Source organism: Embiotoca jacksoni, unplaced genomic scaffold (assembly GCF_022577435.1).
Source record: "Embiotoca jacksoni isolate LCO1_2020_lvr unplaced genomic scaffold, fEmbJac1.0.p SCAF_43, whole genome shotgun sequence".
Lineage (NCBI taxonomy): Eukaryota > Metazoa > Chordata > Actinopteri > Embiotocidae > Embiotoca > Embiotoca jacksoni.
Genome location: NW_027185396.1, coordinates 1,474,959 through 1,496,271, shown reverse-complemented (window position 1 = coordinate 1,496,271; position 21,313 = coordinate 1,474,959). Strand labels below are relative to the sequence as shown.

General features: G+C 42.5%; 1 protein-coding gene across 1 annotated transcript; it reads left to right on the top strand.

Moving 5' to 3' along the window:
- Window positions 1-420: 420 nt before the first annotated feature.
- On the top strand, window positions 421-21,313 carry tm9sf4 (transmembrane 9 superfamily protein member 4). The gene is made up of 18 exons (XM_069169155.1): window positions 421-441; window positions 2,609-2,719; window positions 4,292-4,391; window positions 4,485-4,641; window positions 4,833-4,977; window positions 6,965-7,088; window positions 7,223-7,344; window positions 7,624-7,735; window positions 9,698-9,768; window positions 9,912-10,044; window positions 11,208-11,289; window positions 11,405-11,480; window positions 11,645-11,728; window positions 13,127-13,302; window positions 13,416-13,479; window positions 13,875-13,994; window positions 14,596-14,685; window positions 17,166-21,313. Exons 1-18 carry the CDS (start codon window positions 424-426, stop codon window positions 17,313-17,315), a joined length of 1,935 nt encoding a protein of 644 aa, XP_069025256.1. The 5' UTR covers window positions 421-423; the 3' UTR covers window positions 17,316-21,313.

The window sequence follows — 21,313 nt, the reverse complement described above, 5'->3', positions numbered from 1 at the left end:
CTGTTTAATTATTCACAATAATTTTGAGTTTTGCTTCATCTTTATTGGACTAAATAAGATATGTCAGGGAGGCACTTTGGGTTTTCTGTAATTGTGATGGCATTTCTAATTATCTTTTTTTTTTACAAATATAATGAGTTGATTGATAAAATCAACTGACCAATCATTGATCTAAAACAAGAAATTCAGTGTAATAAAGATCGTATAATATATCCAGTGCTGAGGGGACATTTCTCTACGATGGCAAATTCTACTTGAAGTACATTTCACTGTTTGTACACATTTTAAACACATAACTTTCCCTGTAATGAAGCATTTTGATCACGTTTCTGCGCGTGTCGAATTAAACATTAAAAATGAGTGACAGGAGAGAAAACCCCGAGCACGCGACTTCCGCAACGTCACTAATGACACGTATTCAAAATGGCGGCCGCGGCGATGGTAAGCAGCAAAGCGAACTCTTGTTTTCTTCAAACTGCACATTGTTCAGTCTTTCCCTCCCAAATGAAGTCAACCACCGGGCTGTGGTTGTGGCAGAGCGGAGGTCTCCCCGCGCCGATGAGCAACGTGTTACCGTTAACCAGCTGGAGTTGGCTTCTGGTTGAATGTTGACGATCTTGCTAACTGAGTTAGCGAGCTAACGTTACCTAGCTCGACTCTCGGTGAGCCGCGAGCTCGTCCAGCTGATCCGCAGCTTTTATCTGACGACATGAAATGGTGCTGACAGAGTTCACTCAGCCACGCAGGCGGCTGTCAGCCTGTCAGGTGTTGTACAGCTGTGAACAAATCAGCTTGGCGAACTTTAACGGCGTTACGTTAGCTGTTAGCGGCTCTGTCGGTTTTCCGGTTGTTGTCGGTGTGGAGAAGGTGGAGGAGGTGGAGGAGGTGACGGCAGAAGATCAGCCGTGAACTAAGAAGGTCTTTTTAGGTGTACATGTGTGAATGCTGCTCCAGTCGTGTCGCTCTGCTAACTTCCTTCTCTGGATCTTTAAAAGTCTTTCGGACATCGAGCAGTGAAAAAGAAACGCTGTGACATCGACATGATCTCAGTTTAAAGTCCTCCCTCCCTCCTGTTTGGGGGTTTAAAGTACATGTCCCCCGACAGTAACTCCTTTTTAACTTCCTCCACCAGGACTGAAAGAAGCTCAAACTGAGTGAGAAGTCTGATTCTGTATCAACACACATGAAAGGAGGCTGTCCTCTGCCGTGTTTGTCCTTGTTGAGGTGTCTCTGAGCCTGTGGACAGGAGTTAAGACTTGGATTTAAGTTTAACCTTCATCCTGATGCAGTCATGCAAGTCGAGTTTACTTTTTTGTACTTGGACGTGTTTTTTGTCAAAAGAGCTTTCACCCAGAAACGTGCGTATTGTTCAAAAGTCACTTCTTCTTTATTCTTTGGAAGGCAGTCGACCTTTTCCAGCTTCCACGCAGCTCGTGATGTCCAGCAACCTTGTAAGTTTCCTGCTGTGCTGAATGTTTCTATGAAAGCACACATGCAGAGTCTGTCAAAGAAAAATGAGCACATGTTTATGACAACGTTGACGATAGAAGAGAAGAACTGTTGGTGGAGACGAGCAGAGACATGCAGCTCCATGACGGGACATCTGGAGAAGAAAGAAGAGAAACTACGTGAGCGAAGGAACTGAATGGAGACAACAGACAATAAGAAGAAACTATGGGAGAGAAGAAGCGTGAAGTTGTCTTCTCCCAAAATAACTTCTTCAGTATCGGGTCTCGTGCTGACTGCAGCCAGTTGTTCAGATGGCACGAGGAGGACTGTGTTTTCCCCTCACGCCTTCTGGCAAAAACCACTGCGGCTTTTCTCTCCGCCGTACATCTGCCTCGGCTCTTATCTCCGCTCCTCCATGATTCACAGCCTCGGAAATATTCATACACCCTGAACGTGATGGCTGCCGGTCACAGCTCGGATTTGTTTGAAATGTTGCTTTGAGTTGATGTACGCTGTAAAAAGTAAAGCTTGTTCATTCAGCCGTTCACTTTATGGTTGAGCGCAGTTTTTATTTGGATATAATATAAACAGGACATATATTTGGATCGATGTCAAATGATTTGTGCGATCGAGGTTTGTTTCTTGACTCGTGGGATCCCCTTCCTTTGCTGTGATCATGGTATCACCACGATATCCACTTTGCCAGCCAAAGCAAATCTAAGTCTGTGGCGGCCTTGAATATGTTTCTCGGTAACCTTGGTGAGTCACCGAAAAGGGTTTTTTTTCCTTCTAATGTTAGCAGAAAGACTGACGTCCCCACCTACCAGACTTTTTTTTATTCATTTATTTTTACAGGTGAAGTGCACACCTTTTACTGACACACTTGTATGTATACGCTTACATTATGACAGGAGATTGATATTCAGTAGTTTCAGATTCGCTCTGCCGAAAAGTCTTTCTTGAAAGAGATTAGTTGCGCTCATGTCTTGTCCATCCCTTTCTTTATCAACAGACGTGTCCACCACAATGTCCTCTTGCATTCACAGTCGCAATCATTTTTTTATATTGTCTCAATAATGCACTTATTTTGTGTGTGTGTGTGTGTGTGTGTGTGTGTGTGTGTGTGTGTGTGGTAAAACATTGGCGGTGTGTGTTGCAGGAGACGTGGTGGGCCTTGCTGCTGTTGTCCCTGCTGCCTGCGGTCCGGACCTTCTACGTTCCTGGAGTCGCTCCCCGTAATTTCCGTGACGGTGAGACAGTAGATATTAAGGTAAGACTACAATTCATCTGACCAACATGTGAGTTTACTGTTTCGAAGCATTGTGGTTTAGCAGTTATCCTCCATTTCTCCTACTTACTGACGACTGTCCCAGATTTCTGATTTCTTTCTGTACCGATGGGGAGACATTTTTAGATTTTAATCGAGATGCTTCTCTATTGAGGAACAACAAACTTCTACAGATATATAAGAAAGAAGGGGCAGCCCATAATATGTAAATGCGCACAAACGTGTGTAACTCGGCTGCTGATTTCAATCATGCTGCACAACAGGAGCAGTCAATGAACCGTTTGATCTTATATATCGATATACACCGTTTAAAGGAAAATACCCACGTAGTGTCACAATTCCTCAGATTACTTCTCCCGATCATTGGATAGCTGTAATCAAAGTTAAGCTTTTGAACTAATGTGAAATCTTTATCTGTTGTCCCCAAATCCTGTGGTCATTTTGGTCTGGAGATCTACAGCTTTCATCAAATCCTCCCAGCCACCCTGAAGGCATCTGATGAAGTTTATCTTTCATCATTTGCCAGTAGATCAAGTTAGAAATAAGTGCAACTAAAGATTCTGTCGAGTTCTGCGACCACTTGATGTTCAGAAATAGTACAGTTTTTAGCAGTGAATGCCATTAACCTGAATTAATTTAGACACCTTGTAGAAACAACTTAAATATAAGCTGAGCAGCAGAAGATCTGGAACGATTGTTTATTGATATTAACCGTTCAGACACACTGAAATCAGCTGGAACATACTGCCGTATCATCACTGATCCTGATCATTTGAGCTGACTGTGATCTTTTTGTATAATAATTACAATTGTTTCCATTCATCTTTGTAGAAACAAGAAATGTTTGAGGGTTTACTGGCGTTCTTTCAATGACTTGTTTCTCTCCTTTCCTCTGCCGTGGTTTGATTAGATTAGATTAGACTTTATTAGTCACAGTGGGGAAATTTAGTGGATGCTACATGAGTAGCACCACTCAGTGCATTATTGCCACCTGCTGTCATTGTCGCTATATAAATAAAATTGAATTGTCAGTCATTTGTTTTTAGTTTATTTCAGTAAAAGCTTAAAAGACAAACAGAAATGTACTTTATTCATACGTTCTCTATCAATAAATGGCTTTTCTTCTTCTTTATAAGATGTATCTGTATTATTAAACTATGACGGACACTCCAATAGTGGTATAAAATCAACAGAAAAGGATATTTCATTTGTGAACCATAATTATTGTGGCAATTAATCGCCTAATGCCGTAAGAACAGGCAGTCATGGGTTCAATCTTGGACTTTTTTTCAGCCTTTTTTTTTTTAAGTGACTATTTATTTCTTCGTTTGTTTGCACAATTAAAATAAAACCATAGAAATAAATGGAAAACTCCAGTTTTCCAGCAGTCAACATGTTTGTTCAGGATGTTAATCTTTATTAACATGTAAATTCTTGCTTTTCATGTTTAGAAAGCCAAAGTTCAGTTTCTTTCAGACCAAGTTGTGTGAGTGTAGTTTTGACTTTCCCTACTTCAACCAAGTGAGTCAGTCAAACAAACTGTTTGTTTTTCAGGCAGTGAAGCTGACCAGCTCTCGCACACAGCTTCCTTATGAATACTACTCCCTCCCTTTCTGTAAGCCAGAATCGGTTTTCTACAAGGGAGAGAACCTGGGTGAGTGAACTCCATTTGTCACACACGCGTCTCTATTTATGACGTACACTTTATATTTCTGTGAACTTTGACATTGCGATCCCTCTTTTGTAGGTGAGGTCTTGCGTGGGGACCGTATTGTGAACACCCTTTACAATGTGGAGATGAACAAGAACAGGAAGTGTGAAATGGTGTGCAAAAAGAAGAAGCTCGGCATCGAGGAGAGTAAGCTGATGGCTGAGCGAGTCCAGGAGGAGTATTATGTTCACCTGTGAGCATCTCTTCTCACTGTTGTTGGTGGAGGGGGTCAGATAGAGCTGCTTTTTACAATTGGTTGTACTTCTTTAGAACTTTCTTTAATTGACAGATATTTTTTCTAGGTTTTATATCTCTGGGTTGTACAACATGATGTCCAATAATCAAACCAAAACTAATGGAGCATCTCCCTGGGTGGGATTTCAGTATTGCAGACAACCTTCCAGTTGCCACCAGGTTAGAGTTTTACCCCAACAGAGAGGCCGGAGGAGAAGAGGAGCAGAAGAAGGACATCGTAAAAGACATCCAGTTTGAACACGGTTACCGACTGGGCTTCGTGGACAACAACAAGGTACATGTCCCGCGGTGTCTCCGAGTCCCGGTGCATTGATCAGAGGTGAAAGAGTTCAGCTTCACAGACTTCTTTTGCGACGGATTCCTGTTTTGCACTTTGTACATTTCTTTGCATTGTTGTCTATTATTGATCTACGTACTGTGAGCTTTAAAGAGGAACTTCATTCTGGGTTTTTAGCGCTGTGTTCATGATCACACATAACTGCCAGTAACAGTTACACCATCAAGCCCGAGAAGCGCCCACAAAACAATGTGGTGCATGAAAGAGATTTATTTCTCTGCCACAGCAGTTGGCATCGTATGATACACACTACAACTGTGCTGCAGTCAGAGGGATTGTGAGCTCGCAACATGAGCTGCAGTCAGCAGAATGCTACTGACACTCCCTCACTGACACAAGCACTCCAGAGGGCTTCTCATGGGAGGGCTGCTCGCTCCACTACAACACATCCACCCACACCGACTCATAAAGAGCCATGGATGTGCTGCTAGTGACCCTCAAAGCTCCACCGACCTCCCGTCTTTCCAGCTGAGGAGGAGACAGTCGGACTTATGGATGCTCAGTCTCCCACGTGTCCTCTCACCCTCCACATCACACACCAGAAACGTCACGCCTCCTGCAGCTGCACAACCTCACTCCTTTTTTGCAGCTTTTAGAGATAAGTAAGGGAGGTTTGAAGTAGAATTTAGATGGGACTTCTGCACATTTAGTCGTGTTTTTCTCCCTTGAATTAATTTCTACATCCTTGCTATTCATTTGTAAAATGAGTTCGTGTTCAGGTCTCGTTAGCCTTCTAAGATTCACAGACTTATTTGCTGGCCATCTATCAGTGTGCGTGTCTCTGTGTGTATATGAGACTCCAGCGCTGGTTAGAAATAGATCTTGGGTCTAAGGCGTGTCTTATATGAACAGCATTACAGGGTTTTCCACCGTGGAGGTGTTGATCGTGAGCCTGACTCTGCCCAACTTATGCTTACAGCTTCAGTTTCGCTCTGCTTGTTGACCATCTGTCACATTATCACAAAATCAAGATTAGGAATGCTTTGAGAGAATGTCATCAGCTGTGGCACAAACAGTCACTCAAGGAGGAACTGATTAGGACTTGTTGTTCAAAGGTCACCGTGACCTCCCCAAACACAGCTGTGGCTATAACTCAAGAATCCATACACTAATTATTACAAAAATCCACACAAAGGTCTCATAGGATAAAAAGATGTCATGACATTTTATATCCAAAAGGTCAACTTCACTTTAAAATCATAATGTTCTGCAAAACCCCTTTTCTGTCCATTATTCAACAGTGTACCTCAGGAACAGAAGGGGATGTTATTTTTAATATTTTTATTTAATATTTCTCATTGGGTCAGATAGATTTTTTTGGGGACACTAATCTTAAAATCTGTGGTGATTTATTGATCTTCTGTGCTGTCGGGTTGAAGATACGTTTGAAGCCTTCACATTTTATAACATGTAACTTCCTGGCATATTTGAAGCATGGTCTACTCTCAGGCTACATTTTTCTGTTCTATCTGAATCAGCTTTATCAGCCAAACATGTACACTCACAAGGAGTTTGACTGCTTTTTTTTTTTTTTTTTTTTTTTTTTAAATGTATTTCTCTCTATGAATTTTACACACTAAAACATTACATACAGCAGAACACGGACAACAGTGTCGCTGCATCATGTGAGACTGGACAGATGTGGATGTTAACTGTAACTTCTTGACTGGTCCGCGCAGGAATGTAACCACATGGCGGTAATTGTAGTTAAAGAAACTTCTGCGAATGTTCTGAAACATTGATGATTTGATAAAAATATATATATATATACTTTTTTTTTAATTTCTTTTTTTAAAAATGAAATGGGAAAAGCACAACACACTTATTTCTTGTCACCTGCACAACAGAATATATCAGAAGTGGTAGAAATAATGTGTGAAGGTACTTATTCATTTCTCGTCCCGTCTCTTTTTCTCCCTCACAGTTTTATCTGCACAACCACCTGTCCTTCATCCTGTACTTCCACAGGGAGAAACAGGAGGAGGGCGAGGTTCACGACTACAGGGTGGTGAGATTTGAGGTCGTACCGCAAAGCGTCAAAGTAGAAGGTGGGTGTCAACTCTTTTTGAATAGCATGAGGTTGCATAATGTTTCAGACCTATTGTGACGTAGAACTGTTTGAATGGAACAAAGAAGAATTGTTAACTTGGACCATTTCTTTTTTTTTTTTTTTCTTTCTCAGATCTGAAGGCTGTGGTACAAGAGAGGACTTGCACCTTGCCTGAGGCCAGTGGCTCCGCCCCCCAGGAGATCGACCCAAACAGGGAGAACGAGGTCCTCTTCACCTACTCGGTTCACTGGGAGGTCAGTGACAGGAAACATCTCGTAACCAGGAGTCAGACCAGTCTGCAGCCCTGAATCAATCCCCCAAAGGACTGCAGCACATTGGTTCCCTCTGGACGCTCTGTCCATTTAAATGTGTTGAAATGTCTGAATGCCTCAAGATTGTTCTTTTAAATGGATTATTAATGACAGCAAAAAGGTCAGATGATAAACCTCGGGTACTTTTCCAGCTGTGAGTTTTAAACAAAGTTTGATAAATGTAGTGGAAGGACTCCTGAGTCCGTTGTTTCCTGTGAGCAGGAGAGCGAGGTGAAGTGGGCGTCTCGCTGGGACACCTACCTGACCATGAGCGATGTCCAGATTCACTGGTTCTCCATCGTCAACTCTGTGGTGGTCGTCTTCTTCCTGTCCGGTATGTCCAACATCTCTGCTCGGCTTAACGCTCCTTTCTTAAATGTTCATATCGACCAGGCTGAGGTGATATTATTTATTTATACTAAATACTATGTTAAGAGGCGACAGTGAGCCACTGCGGCTTCCTGTCAGTTCGTTCCTCAGCCGGGCTCTTGAGTTTTGGCTGTTGGGTTGTATGTTGTGTTTTCTTGCTCTGATGTTTGTTAGTAGTTGGGTTCTTTTTTTTTTTTTTATAGCTGATATTTGTAAAGATAGATTTTTATACACCCAATAGAGAATCGACAGAAAACTATTTAAGCCTGTAGTTTACGTTCCAGCTCGTCTCTTTTATCAGCAAGAAAACAGCCACAACAAAACGATGTAACGACGTCATTCCAGATGTTTTTCAGTGCGGTTTGTGTCGTCATTAGCTGCTATTGATCCGTTTTGAATTGTCCAAACAAGATCAGTACGCCTGGTTTGTTTTCTACATGAAACGACCTCCGTTTGATGGATCGCTGAATGTGACAAGCGACATTTTTACTCGTCTGAACTGCGTATCTACAAACAGCAAACTGAATGTATTAACACGGTTAGTAAAGTTATACGAGGTGCACGAGGAGAGAATATTTCAGCCGTGACACCTTGAGCACCCTCAATGACAGACACACAGAGAGAGGACTGATAAAGACAAGGTCGATGTGAACTGTATGGATTTACTGACCCGTAACGCCCGACGGTCCGGTAACGCCTGACGTTTGGACTTATCGCTACATGGCTAATGTTAGCATGAACCGCTGTTTACTTAACTGTGTAGAAGAAACGTTGCAAGTTTGGCGTCAAACTTTCTTTTTCAGGCCAAGAGCTGTCTCCAGCCGGAGGAGAGCAACGCCTGCGTTCACTCTTGTTCTGCAAAGACGTTCAGCCGCAGTGTTTCTTAGTCGTAGCGAGAGATCAGATTACGCCACTCGTTCTTCCTCATGTTGGACTGAGGACAGACTGAATCTGCACATCCTGTCAAGGAGTCTCGTCAATCTTTGAATGGTTTCACCTAAAAACTCTGACATATTGTACCTTTAATACCCTTCACAATAAATGGTATACGACAGTATTTTTTTTTATAAAGTACTGATTTTAAACGGAGCCCACAGGGCTTCCTAACACCAGTTACCTTTCTAACAAGTCTTACTGGGGTTAAATGTTGTTGTTCCACTGACACACCGATATGTGCTGCACACCCGTCCTGTTGGGAAGCGTTCCCTCCGTTACCATTATTCCATGTTATTACAGTGATATTTATAAACCACATTCGTGTGTCTTGTTGATCAGTCGCGGTCGAACACTTTCTCCCGTCAGCCTCTTGAAGCTCAGAAGCGTGTTCTCCTCAGATAGGAGCTGTTTTTGAGCTCATCATCCGTGACATCTGTAATTCCTGTTTCTTCGTGCTTCATTTTTCCTCTGTGGCAGCAAAACACGTTGCTCAAGAATTGAGGAACTCTTGCAGGTTAGACCTGACTACCCAAACACTTAAAGTCTGGCAGACTCTGAAAGACTCACTACAAACAGTGTTTCAACACTCGCTGGCCAGCAGCGTTACGGTTATAAACAGCCCATGACTCAACCCTTTCTCTGTCGATTCAAACAGTGCTGGGCCATTCTGCCGGCCGAGATCAGGACTGACCTCTGGTGGTTTCAGTTGTGCACTACAATTGATCGTGTTCATAGAACCTGTCAGTGTTAATACTCTGGGGATTTCTATATACTGTGGTGAACACTGATACATTCAAACTGGACAAGCCCCGGATCAACATGTCAGTCATGAGGCCCATGACAGATGTAAATCTACATTTTCTATGTATGTGTGTATATATATAACAAAGTGACTTGTTTGATGAGAACCTGACTATTGACTATTTGACTGCCATCCTTTTTTTTTTCTCTCCTTCCTTATTATTGATTATTGTTGTTCATGTTCTCTCAGGTATTCTGAGTATGATCATCATCAGGACCTTGAGGAAGGACATTGCTAACTACAACAGGGAGGATGACATAGTAAGAAACATGATGTTTGCTTCGGGGAACAATGATGATGTGCAGACATTATGTCGACCAGAATGACCCTGAAATGGAAAGTTTTGGATTATTTATTTTTTTTTTACCATCTACTTGATTACGTTTCTCTCCTCTCTAACCAGGAAGACACCATGGAGGAGTCCGGATGGAAGAACGTCCACGGGGATGTCTTCAGACCGCCTCAGTATCCCATGATCCTCAGCTCCCTCCTGGGATCAGGAATCCAGCTCTTCTGCATGGTCCTCATTGTCATCTGTGAGTGTGTTTTCTCTGACTTCAGTTTCAGATTCGGACATCTCTCCTTAGCCTGCAGGATTCTTCTCATGTTATTTATTCTGATGGTAAAACGTGAGGTAAATGGGGTCAAAGGAACGTTCTCATAGATCCAGGGCTCTCGTTCCCGTTATCTTACAAATATTAAGCAGCAAAGTCTGTGAAAACCTTAATTATTCAGAAACAAACCCTGATGTGAAACAATGAGGAGTCCTCTGTGTGAAGGAGCATACAAGTTTAAATGTTGCACATGCTAACGAATATATCTGACTGCTGTTGATAGGCCTGTCATAATTATTACATCATCGTCTATCTGCAATTATTCTGAATAATAATTCTGTTTATCTGTATGAAAACAGCTGGATGAAACTCACAAAAATATCATATTGCCATCAATATTTAAAAACATGTCTTTGAGGGTTGACTGATGTTCTGTTAATAGCATCATTTTCTTCTTCTGCTGTGGTTTGATAGAAACCGAGGAGACAATCAGTGTTTATCTGGATTATTGGCAACTGTCATTATCAGTAATTATTTCATATATATTTAGTAATAGGCTTCCTAAAGTGTATTATTAAAACAATGATTATTCGTACACTGTGATAGGAGCATAAAATGAAATAGACAATGTAATCGTTAATTGCAATTACAATATAATATATCAATAACAGCAAATTGCGATAACAATTACTCGTCTGAAATCAAGGTAATAGTTTTTAAATGTTTTTTCGTGAATTGTTTGACAGACATTTTTATGTACAAAATCACGCTGTTAGTATTTCTTGTAACTTGCACTATTTCTTTGCTGGCACAGCGACTTCTCGGAGATGTCATTTCAATGAGGTTGCCTGGCAACCAGAGGAGACTCCAAGATATCAAAGGGTCGGCTAATAGATATTAGAAAACCACCTGTAAAACCACACAAGCTGTTTTCATACTGATTAAACAAACAAGATGTTAAATGTTAATCACAAAGCACTTTAGTTGTGCTGCTGAGCATTTGTTCAAAGGGCAGCTAGCTGTTTCCCTCTGTTTCCAGTCTTTACGCTAAGCTAATACAATCACCTGCTGTTATATTTAGCATTCTGGCACAAGAGTGGCATCGGTCCTCTCATCAAACGTCTGTGTTGGTGTGTGTTTCACAGTCGTCGCTATGCTGGGCATGTTGTCTCCGTCAAGCAGAGGAGCCTTGATGACCACTGCTTGCTTCCTCTTCATGTTTATGGGGTAAGACTCATATTCATATCTCTAATCCTGTCAGGAAGAAAGAATGAAGCCTGTTTTCCATCCGAGCATGTCTCTGATTTGACGCCACTCCCTCCCGTGGCTGTTTCTCCTCCAGAGTGTTTGGTGGCTACTTCGCTGGCCGACTGTACCGCACACTGAAGGGCCATCGGTGGAGGAAAGGAGCTTTCTGCGTGAGTCAATAAGTTCAGTCCTCGATGTCCTCGCCCTTCAGCGTTTGCTTAGTTTTCAGCGCTGCGTACGCAGTGTTTGTTTGGAGTCCACTCTGTGTGTAAACGAAGACGTGTTGGTGGGAACAGAGACACTCAGGCTCTTATTTGTTTTGTTTCCGCTGCAGACAGCGACTTTATATCCCGCTGCGGTTTTTGGAATCTGCTTCGTCCTGAACTGTTTCATCTGGGGAGAGCACTCATCTGGGGCCGTGAGTACCAGGACTCAGACACACACAATCTGAGATGATGCATTATATATACATCTATAGCCAAGAAGGAAAACAGCATGCTGGAGGGCAAATCCAACATCAGAGATGTTTTTGTAAATCCCCACAGGGAAACTGTAACGCCGCCCTCATTCACGTCTGCTCCGGGATAGAAGAATTTAAGATAATAAATATACAGTATATTACTTTAGTTGTAGCAGATTACTGATGATTGTTTGTTTAAAGGAAAGATTTCCAAACGTAAATGCTTTTTAAAAATGTTAAGGTGAATCTTTTGTCAGAGGAAATCTTAAAAAAAAACACCTTCCTCTTGCATGAGAGTGAAATACTTCAGCAGTTAGTTGACACCCTTCCTCATTTCAGTCCACTTGAGGGTTTTGCTGCTCCAGTCTCTGTTAGTCTGGTGTGACCAGCAGCTCGTTGTACCCAGTGAGAGGAACTCTGTGTTCCAGCGTGTCGCAGATAATAACGGTTTCATCACAGAAGTGAAAAAGGATTTGTTGAAATGTTCCTAAATGTTGTGTCGCAGTAGCACAAGCAAAGAAAAAGAATCAAGTCGGCAAAGTTCAATCGTTTTATATACAAACTGAATTTGCTGTCAGTTATACAGTGATGTTTATCTTCGGGACGAAACCACACACGTGGTAGTCGGTGCCATCACAGTTCATATTACACAAGTCCTATTACCAAATGTGTACCCAAAAAACAAAAATCAATCAATCAATCAATGAAAAGTGTATTTCAGCCCAAACTGTTGCACCCTCCATGTGCAGATACACAAACGCACACAAACTGAATGGCTGTTATTTTGCAATATTATGTTGTTTGTGGAGCATTTTTCTACAGCGGTCGTCATCTGTAAATACCAGAACATCCTAATCCTCATGAAGGAGGATTGTTGGTGATGTTTTTAAGGCTTCACCTGTCAGTGGATCGATATGTCCACTATTTCCTTTAATATTTGTCATCTTTGTGTTACAAAATAAATCAGAAAGAATAAAGCCAGTGGGTCGATGATGTGTTGAGTCACAGTGATGATTGAACACATTTCAGGGCAGCCAGTGATCAACCACTCTGAGTCCATCTTAAATAACCACAGTGTGTTACTTATCAACATTGAACCACTACTTTGCAACTCATGTCTTTATATTTTTTCTTATTTTGTTGGATAAAATGTCAAACTGTATATTTAACTTGTGCTTAGAAACTAGCTATTTTCTAATTCATCACAAATTAAGAGCACGTCGGTGAATCTTATCTTTAAATTCTGAGGATTATCTGTTCAATCACGTGGGTTGTTTGTCTTCCTGTCTTCCTGTGTTTATGATTGTTGATGTGTTTATATTTCTTCCCGTGTCCGTGCTCTCTCGCCTCCCCCAGGTTCCCTTCACTACGATGCTGGCCCTGCTGTGCATGTGGTTCGGTATCTCCATGCCCTTGGTCTACCTGGGCTACTACTTTGGTTTCCGTAAACAGCCCTACGATAACCCGGTGCGCACCAACCAGATCCCTCGGCAGGTCCCGGAGCAGCGCTGGTACATGAACAAGTTTGTAGGGTGAGTGTTTGACCGCTCGCACTTCCTGTTCTGAATGTTTGGACGGTTACTCGGATGGCAGACGGACTGTTTGAACTTCTGAAGTGAGGCTCGTTTTCTTTCCTCTCCACCAGAATCCTGATGGCCGGCATCCTGCCGTTCGGTGCCATGTTCATCGAGCTCTTCTTCATCTTCAGTGTGAGTGTCCTGCTCCGAGTCACAAACTTAATGTACAAAGACAGCTCCTAAATTAGGATAATTAACTGATGTGTTGTCAATTTTCAAATAACAAAAGCTGCAGATATGTTGGAGGGTGATGTGTTCACATGATGAGGTCATTTCCTGTCAGTGCAGAACAGCAGTGTGATTTGAAACATCACTTCTCTGTTAACACTCCTGCACGACACAGGAAGAGGACATGGAAGAGGACTGGTTGTTAGTGTACTGAGGGAAGGACGTCATTGGGAACACGGCAAATGTCTTCAGTCCTCACTCACTCAGTAACGCCAGCATCATTGTGTGTGCGTGTGTGTGTGTGTGTGTGTGTGTGTGTGTGTGTGTGTGTGTGCGTGTGCGTGTGTCACCACCTGCAGGCCATCTGGGAGAATCAGTTTTATTACCTGTTTGGCTTCCTCTTCCTGGTCTTCATCATCTTGGTGGTGTCCTGCTCTCAGATCAGCATCGTGATGGTTTATTTCCAGCTGTGTGCAGAGGTGAGGAACAACACACGCACGCACTGCTGACTTTAACACACCGTTCTCTCGTGGTTGCATGACGTGTTTTGATTAACATACTGTACACACATCACACAAACGATTCACGGTATCACAACAACTTCTGCTCTATTAATTATGTCTGTTGATTCTCATGTATTTTATGGAAGGATTTTCTGTAAATATAGAAAACTCTGCTTCAAAGTAGGAATGTTGCGATCACATTTTTTGGACCCAATCCCGAGTCTACATATTATATATTCAAAGCTTAATAACTGATAGGACACATGGTGCGATCAGCTACAGAGAAGGCTTCTTCTTCTTCTGTTGGAGTTGTCGGGGATACAGAAACAGTCGCGGTTCACAGCAGTGGCACGACGTTGTTGCTTGTTCACTTTAGCTGCCGTCTGCAATGGTTGACATTTTGAAGTGAACGTGACGATCAGCGCCAGTTGAAGCTGTTTGAATGTTTTTACACTAATCTGTGCTAATTAAGAAAGAGACCGTCGACAGGTTTGTTCCAGGACGGTGAATTTAACCAAACCTGGAGTCGAGAAGTGTCTTCTCTGCATCATGTGAACATGTGTTCCTTCGCTGTCAGGACTACCGCTGGTGGTGGAGGACGTTCCTGGTTTCAGGAGGCTCCGCGTTCTACGTCCTTGTTTACGCCGTCTTCTACTTTGTCAACAAGGTAACAAAAACAAGATTGTCTCCGACACTTTCACAAACAAACTGTTTGTTGATTCTGCTGCAGAAGGAAACTTTAAGTGTTTGACTGAAAACCTGCCTTATAGGTTGAACGATGAGGGGATTTATTTAACAAAAGATGCTGTTAAGTTGCATGATGGGAAATGTAAAAGTGTTCTTGCAGCTTGATTCATGTCACCTTTTTACACCATGTTGCACAAATTATTTTATTTAAAAGAGACAACTTCACAATCTCGGGCCTAGATTTAGTTTGTTTGGGTGTTTTTCTATCAAGATCCTATTTTTTTATTTACACAACACACAAACACACAAGGACACGTTGGGGTACTGAGGCTATGTTCAGACTGAAGGCCCACAACTGGTTTTGTCATATCCAGATCCCAGATTGATTAAACAGCAAAAACTATAAAAAGAAAAAAACACATTAATGAGATTCTGCAATCTGAAACCAAACCACATTTGGAGGCGTTTTGAAAATTCCAATTGGATTTCTACAGTTCAGATAGTTCAGTCTCAGTCCGGAAACTCTGCTGGCTCAGATCGGATTTCTTGCGTCGCTGTCGGTGACAGTCCGTCCTAAAGATCTGATTTGCCTGCAGGCTGAGCTTCAAAGAACAACGGTACCGAGAAGAGTCCGGCTCAGGTTCTGAGACGGCCTGACCCCTCTGCTGTCTCATATGTTTATCATGGTTCTGACCCGGCACGCTGTAAAGCAGAGGGAACACCCGGCACTCTTCAGACAGTTTCTTCAGGGAGACATCAATGGTGTTGCTTCGGGTCAAAAACATGAAAAGCGTCACAAATAGTTGAGTAACAGATGAAAAACAAACTGGAATGAGAACACCTGGCTTCTCTCACACCGCTGCACATCTGGCCGGTCGTGACAGGAAGTGGGTGTTAATGTTGATTTATCAGTTTCAGAAAGTGACTGATTACGGGACACAGACACGGTTAGACGTCAGGAACGTGTGAAGGAACGCGTGTGTTCGAGATCCAGATCGGACAGACCATAAATCTAGCCGTAGTTATATGGAGAGCCCAACTTCAACAGATTATGACAGTCCAACCAATGAACTGTGACGTACTTCAGGTTCATGTGCGGGTGTTGAACTTTGATTGTAGTTTGATGAGTTTTCCATCCTGAGCAGATGAACGTGAAAACACCCTTCTGGTGTCACACTTTGCACACGTTTCACTTTCTGACTCGAAGGGGATCGAATTACAAAATCCAGTTTAAAATCCATCGATGCAGCAGCCTGTGACAGAAGTGGAGACCCCTCCATGTGCCAAATATCCCTCAGGCATCGTGGGTCTCTCTTCTGGAAATGTTCAGTGATGTCGGATCAAAGCCAGAGCAAACATTACAGATCTCCTCCAGACGCATAATGCTCTCTGATTGAATTATAATTTAGTCTCCGAGATGTTTTTCTAATTAAAGAAGTTCAGTTACGTGGTTAGAAATCCCTCAGATGACGTCTGCGCTTCCTTTCTCACTGAAAAACATGAAACTGATGGATGCTACGATGGGAATTTAAAGCAAAGCTGATATTCGAAATTAGCTCGAAGCTAGATTTTACATTGATTACTCGGATGTTTCCCCTTGTTCTCACAATACCTTCTAATACCCGCAAACCTCCGGATCCCTGAAAGCATCTTCTTCTTCTCTTTATGTTATTTAATGGCGGCTGGCAGACGGCTTTTAGGCACATTACCGCCACCTTCTGACGAGAGTAACGCATTACAACCAGGCGGAGGGATAAACGGGGGAAATAAGGAAGAACGATGGTCACACGTTCGAATGGATTTTGTAGATTATAATGATTATTTGAATATTTGAAAATTCATGCCGTCCCTAATAAATACAAGATGTCATTAATGCCATTTTGTCAAAACGTCAGAGATTTGCACGAGATGCTCTGTGGGGTCTGATACACAGTAATACATAATAAACTACAGCTGATAGACAACAACTGTGTACTTTTACTCAAAAGTACACACTGTGTAAATAATACATAAACATAAAAAGATATGAACATTTCCAACAGCTTTCAAACTTTTCTTGTGTAAGTGTTAAAACAAAAGTTAGTTTCTCCAACACGGCACATCAATCCAGTCCTCATCCATTTCATCGTGAGAGCTTTCTTACTTGCTATCAGTAAAATATTGGACATATTTCCTTTAAGGACGCTGGACAGTCTCTGGTCTCTCACCGAGATCTCAAAACACAGTGGAGTTGTTCCTTTTAACACCTTTTCCATAATAGTTGTATTTTTTTCCTAATACTGCAGGAGTGACGGCAGCTCCACAACACGTGATAGTGATTTGAGTTTGAGCGTTTTTAATAAAAAGTGGTCTGTTTCCAGTCCACCAAACTCATGCAAATGAATAATAAATTGCTGGATTATTATCCCGTCAATAAAAAGTGTGTTGAAACTGACTCCTGTTGTGTTGGGTTCCTCGCAGCTGGACATCGTGGAGTTCATCCCCTCCCTCTTGTACTTCGGCTACACCACCCTGATGGTGCTGTCCTTCTGGTTGCTAACGGGAACGATCGGTTTCTACGCCGCCTACATGTTCATCAGGAAAATCTACGCTGCAGTTAAGATCGACTGAGTCGTCTCTCTGTCGCCGCTGGTCTCCTTTTTCTTTCTTTCTTTTTTTCTTTTTTTTCCCGCATTGAGTTTTTTATATAAATATTTTTTATTCTTCACGTCCAGGAAGCACTGACCTGTGTGCAGAAGGAAGGAGAGGGGGTGTGGTTTAAGGGGTGACAGCCCCACCCACTAGCCTCATTGTGAAGAACAGCGAGACCCCCCCCTCCCCCCTTCCAGGACAGAGACCCTGAGGGAATGTCTTCTGCCGTCTCGCCTTGCACACAAACACAGCGGGCCAAAGCTTGTCCAACGACGGCTTCTGCACGTTTAATGTTTTGTTTTTTTCATAAGTGTTTTGAGTAACTTATCCGAGTTTTAAATTTTTTGTCGTCACAGGATCGATCTGCGACTTTTCATTTCTTTCAATCATTTCCTAGGAAGCTCATTTCTTTTAATTTTTCCTCACCAATTCTGGTCTCCATTCTTTCCACCGCCTCTGTTCTCAGACGGGACTTAAGGACTTAGGTTTCATGTCGGGGACTTCGGGGAGTCGAACTGTGGTCCTGGTGTTAATGTTTGTTGTGTTGAACTGATATGGAGGAAATTATGCTGAGAAGTTCTACATTGTAACACGAGAAAGGATAAATTAAATGTTCTATTATTTTTTACTTCAGTTTCCATGTCCTGCTGTGACCATGTTAACCACAACTGTAATCAAAATGTCAGCTTCTCCCTCCGATACAGTGGGTCCTCCTATTTATGTCCAAATATCGGTCCGTTTGCTCCAAATGATACCGAACAGCTCTGAATGGGACTGAACTTGAATGACGTGACAGCAGCGGACCGGTGGGCGGAGCCACAGGACAAAACGACAAGGAAGGAGTGACCTTTTGGTATTTGATTGCCCACAACATAAATATGTCTCTGAGCTGGTTAACCGCGCCGTCAGTGTAGCCGGAGCAGCGCCGGAGCAGCTGAACTATGCAGTAATGGGAAGTGCAAATTTCAAAGGTGATTTTTTTTTTTTTTTTTTTAAGGGACCATTTCTTTGTTGAGAAACGATGCCTCATTTTCTTTTAAGTTTGAATCAAATGCTTGATACATTTTTTATGTCAAATCTGGATTTTTTTTTTTTTTTTTTTTTTTTTTCCCCCCTTTTTTTCTTGAAAGCCAGCAAAGATCACGTGTGTTTCTGCCAGATATCATTTTGACAGCGCTCGGGACGTCCCGGTACGCAGAGCTTTGAAATGTATTTCCACAGTCGGTGTTACTTCGCAGGCTGACGCACATATTTTGTGCGTTGCAGCTCATGTTTCTCCCCCAGTTCTCCGAGTAGTACAACTTTTACGTTTAAAACTTTAACAATACATTTGGAATCTGAGAAAAACAATGAAGTTAAAGACTTCTCATGTCTCTTGTTTGAAATGACATAATATATATTAATCCAATTACATAATAATTGTCTGTTTAAAGGGCTAGTTTGACATTTTGTGAAATGCTCTTACTCACTTCCTCGTGAAGAGCGAAGATGAGAAGATCGATAACCACTCGCATACCTGCTGCTTAAATATTAGCCAGCAGCTGCTTAGCTTAGCTTAGCTTAGTGTAAAGATGGCACCAGCACCTTTTATTGCGCGATATATTTTGTGAATCTGTACAACAAGCTTTGGTTAAAAAAAGAGCGTTAGATTCGCGGCTAAAGCTTTGCAATGACTATCTGAGCTGCAGGTTTCTGTCCAGATTAATCAAACAACATATAATGTGTTAATAATTAATGCGCTTTAGAGGTGCTGACAGCTGCAGTTTTTATTTTTGGCTGATTGTCGGAGTGTTTGCTCTAATCAGCTGCTAGCAGGAGCTAATGTTCAGATGGGTTAACCTTTATGCTAAGCTAACTAGCTAGTAGCAGTTGCTTCTCGTATAACTTGCAAACAAGGAGGTCTTTGTGCTAAGCTAAGCTTACCAGCTGCTAGCCGTAGCTTTTCTTATTTAACACAACATAAGACTATTTGTGCTAAGCTAGGATAACCAGCTTCTACCTTAGCTATTTATTTAACACAGACATGAGATCGTTGTGCTAAGCTAAATGGATACAAGCAGTAGCTACTTCCTTAGCGTACAGATATGAGGGTCTTTGTGCTAAGCTAAGCTAACCAGCTGCAAGCAGTAGCTTCTTATTTAGCACCCCAACATGAGGATCTTTGTGCTAAGCTAAGCTAACTTGCTTCTACCATATCTCCTTATTTAACACAGACATGAGAGCTTTGTGCTAAGCTAACTGGATGCTAGCAGTAGCTTCTTCTTGAGCGTTCAGACATGAGAGCCTTTGTGCTAAGCTAAGTAGCTCCTAGCAGTTGCTTTTTATATAACATGTATACATGTGGGTCTTTGTGCTAAGCTAAGCTAGCCAGCTGTTCACATTAGCTTCTTATTTAACAGAGACATGAGGATTTTGCACTAAGCTAAGCTAACCAGCTGCTAGCAGTAGTTTCTCATCTAACAGACACGAGGGTGTTTGTACGAAGCCAGCTGCTAACGAACGTATTTAGTTTGCCGACATCAGTCATCTGACTCCACAAAAGAAAGCACACAAGTATCGCAAAATGTCCAGTGAACCCTTTCAAGACAACGAGGGCAACTCGGTATCCTGCAGGTGATTTCTATTTTCTTTTGTTTTTGTCTGTAAATTTGGGATTTATTAACACAGGTCAGGTTATGTCAGGTCGCCGATATTTCAGAGTCGCGTTCGGGGTCGTAGATTTGAACTTAACCCTCCCGTTGTCCTCGGGCAGCGGTGTTCAACCAAGGTCTCGTTTATGTTCATATTTCTGGGATCATTGGTGACGAGGAGGCTGCGAGGGTTTCTTTAAAGAATGATCACCAATGATCCCAAAAATATAGAAGTGTAGAACGTGGTTGAACACGGCTGCGGGTCGTTTTGACCCGAGGACAACGGGAGGGTTCAAATAAAACCTCAGTCAGATGAAGGGTCAGCGAGTCCACGAGGAGACGCTGCGCTGGGACGGCAGGTGGACCAGAAGGATGCCGTCTGTGCTGCCTCGTGACAAACAGACCCTCACGGCACCGGGCCGGAGGAACAGACACATTCACATCTTATTCCTTTTTCTATCATATCACAACGTCAAGTCACAGAGCTGTCGCCGCCCTTTGTGGCAGGATTTACTGTATCTGTCGCTGATTTCAGGACACAATAGAAAAGTGCTTCATTTGAGGAATCGTTTGAGTGGCTGGCGTTTTTAGGGTGTTTTTTTTTGCACAGAGGTCCAGGTGACCCGTCGGTGCGAGGCTGAACGGAGGAGGGAGAGGTGATCCACCCTGATTCTCCAGGGGCGGGACAGACGGCTCGTCCTCCCTCTATTATTATCATCATCATCATCATACCGAGCTCACACATGAAGCTACCGATGAGCTGCTTGAAGAGAGCAAGACAAACACATTTGAAGGTTGCCCCCCCCCCCCCCCTCCCTCCCACCTACACACACACACTTGCTTGGTTGAAGCCCAGAGAGGTTTCCCTCCGTTCAGAATGAAGAGGACCGTTACGTTGTGATTTGTCTCCGTCTTCTTCTCGGCTCACCGATCCGTTACGTTGAGTTTCAGACACTCGGCTGCTGTCAGACAGACGCTCCTCTCCTGCTGCTGACGTGCACATAGTTGGGGGGGTGGGAGGGAGGGAGGGGGGGGGATTTTTTTTGTTTTGTTTTGTTTTTTTTACACATAGACTTTTATGAGGCCTCAGTCATGCGTGTGTATGTGTGACCGAGGGTTTTACAATGTAAATAACAACAACAACAAAAAACAGCTTTGTATTTGTTGCATTTCGCTGTTTGTGGCGCCGCTCTGTAATGATTCCTGTCATCGTTTTAGCCAAAAGCATGATGCTCACGATGACTCCAAGGAACTCGTTCCTGTTACTTTTCTCTTTTTGTTTCTTTTACACAATGTCCGATTACAACATGTACAATGACAAAACAATAAAGTTGATGACAAGTTGAA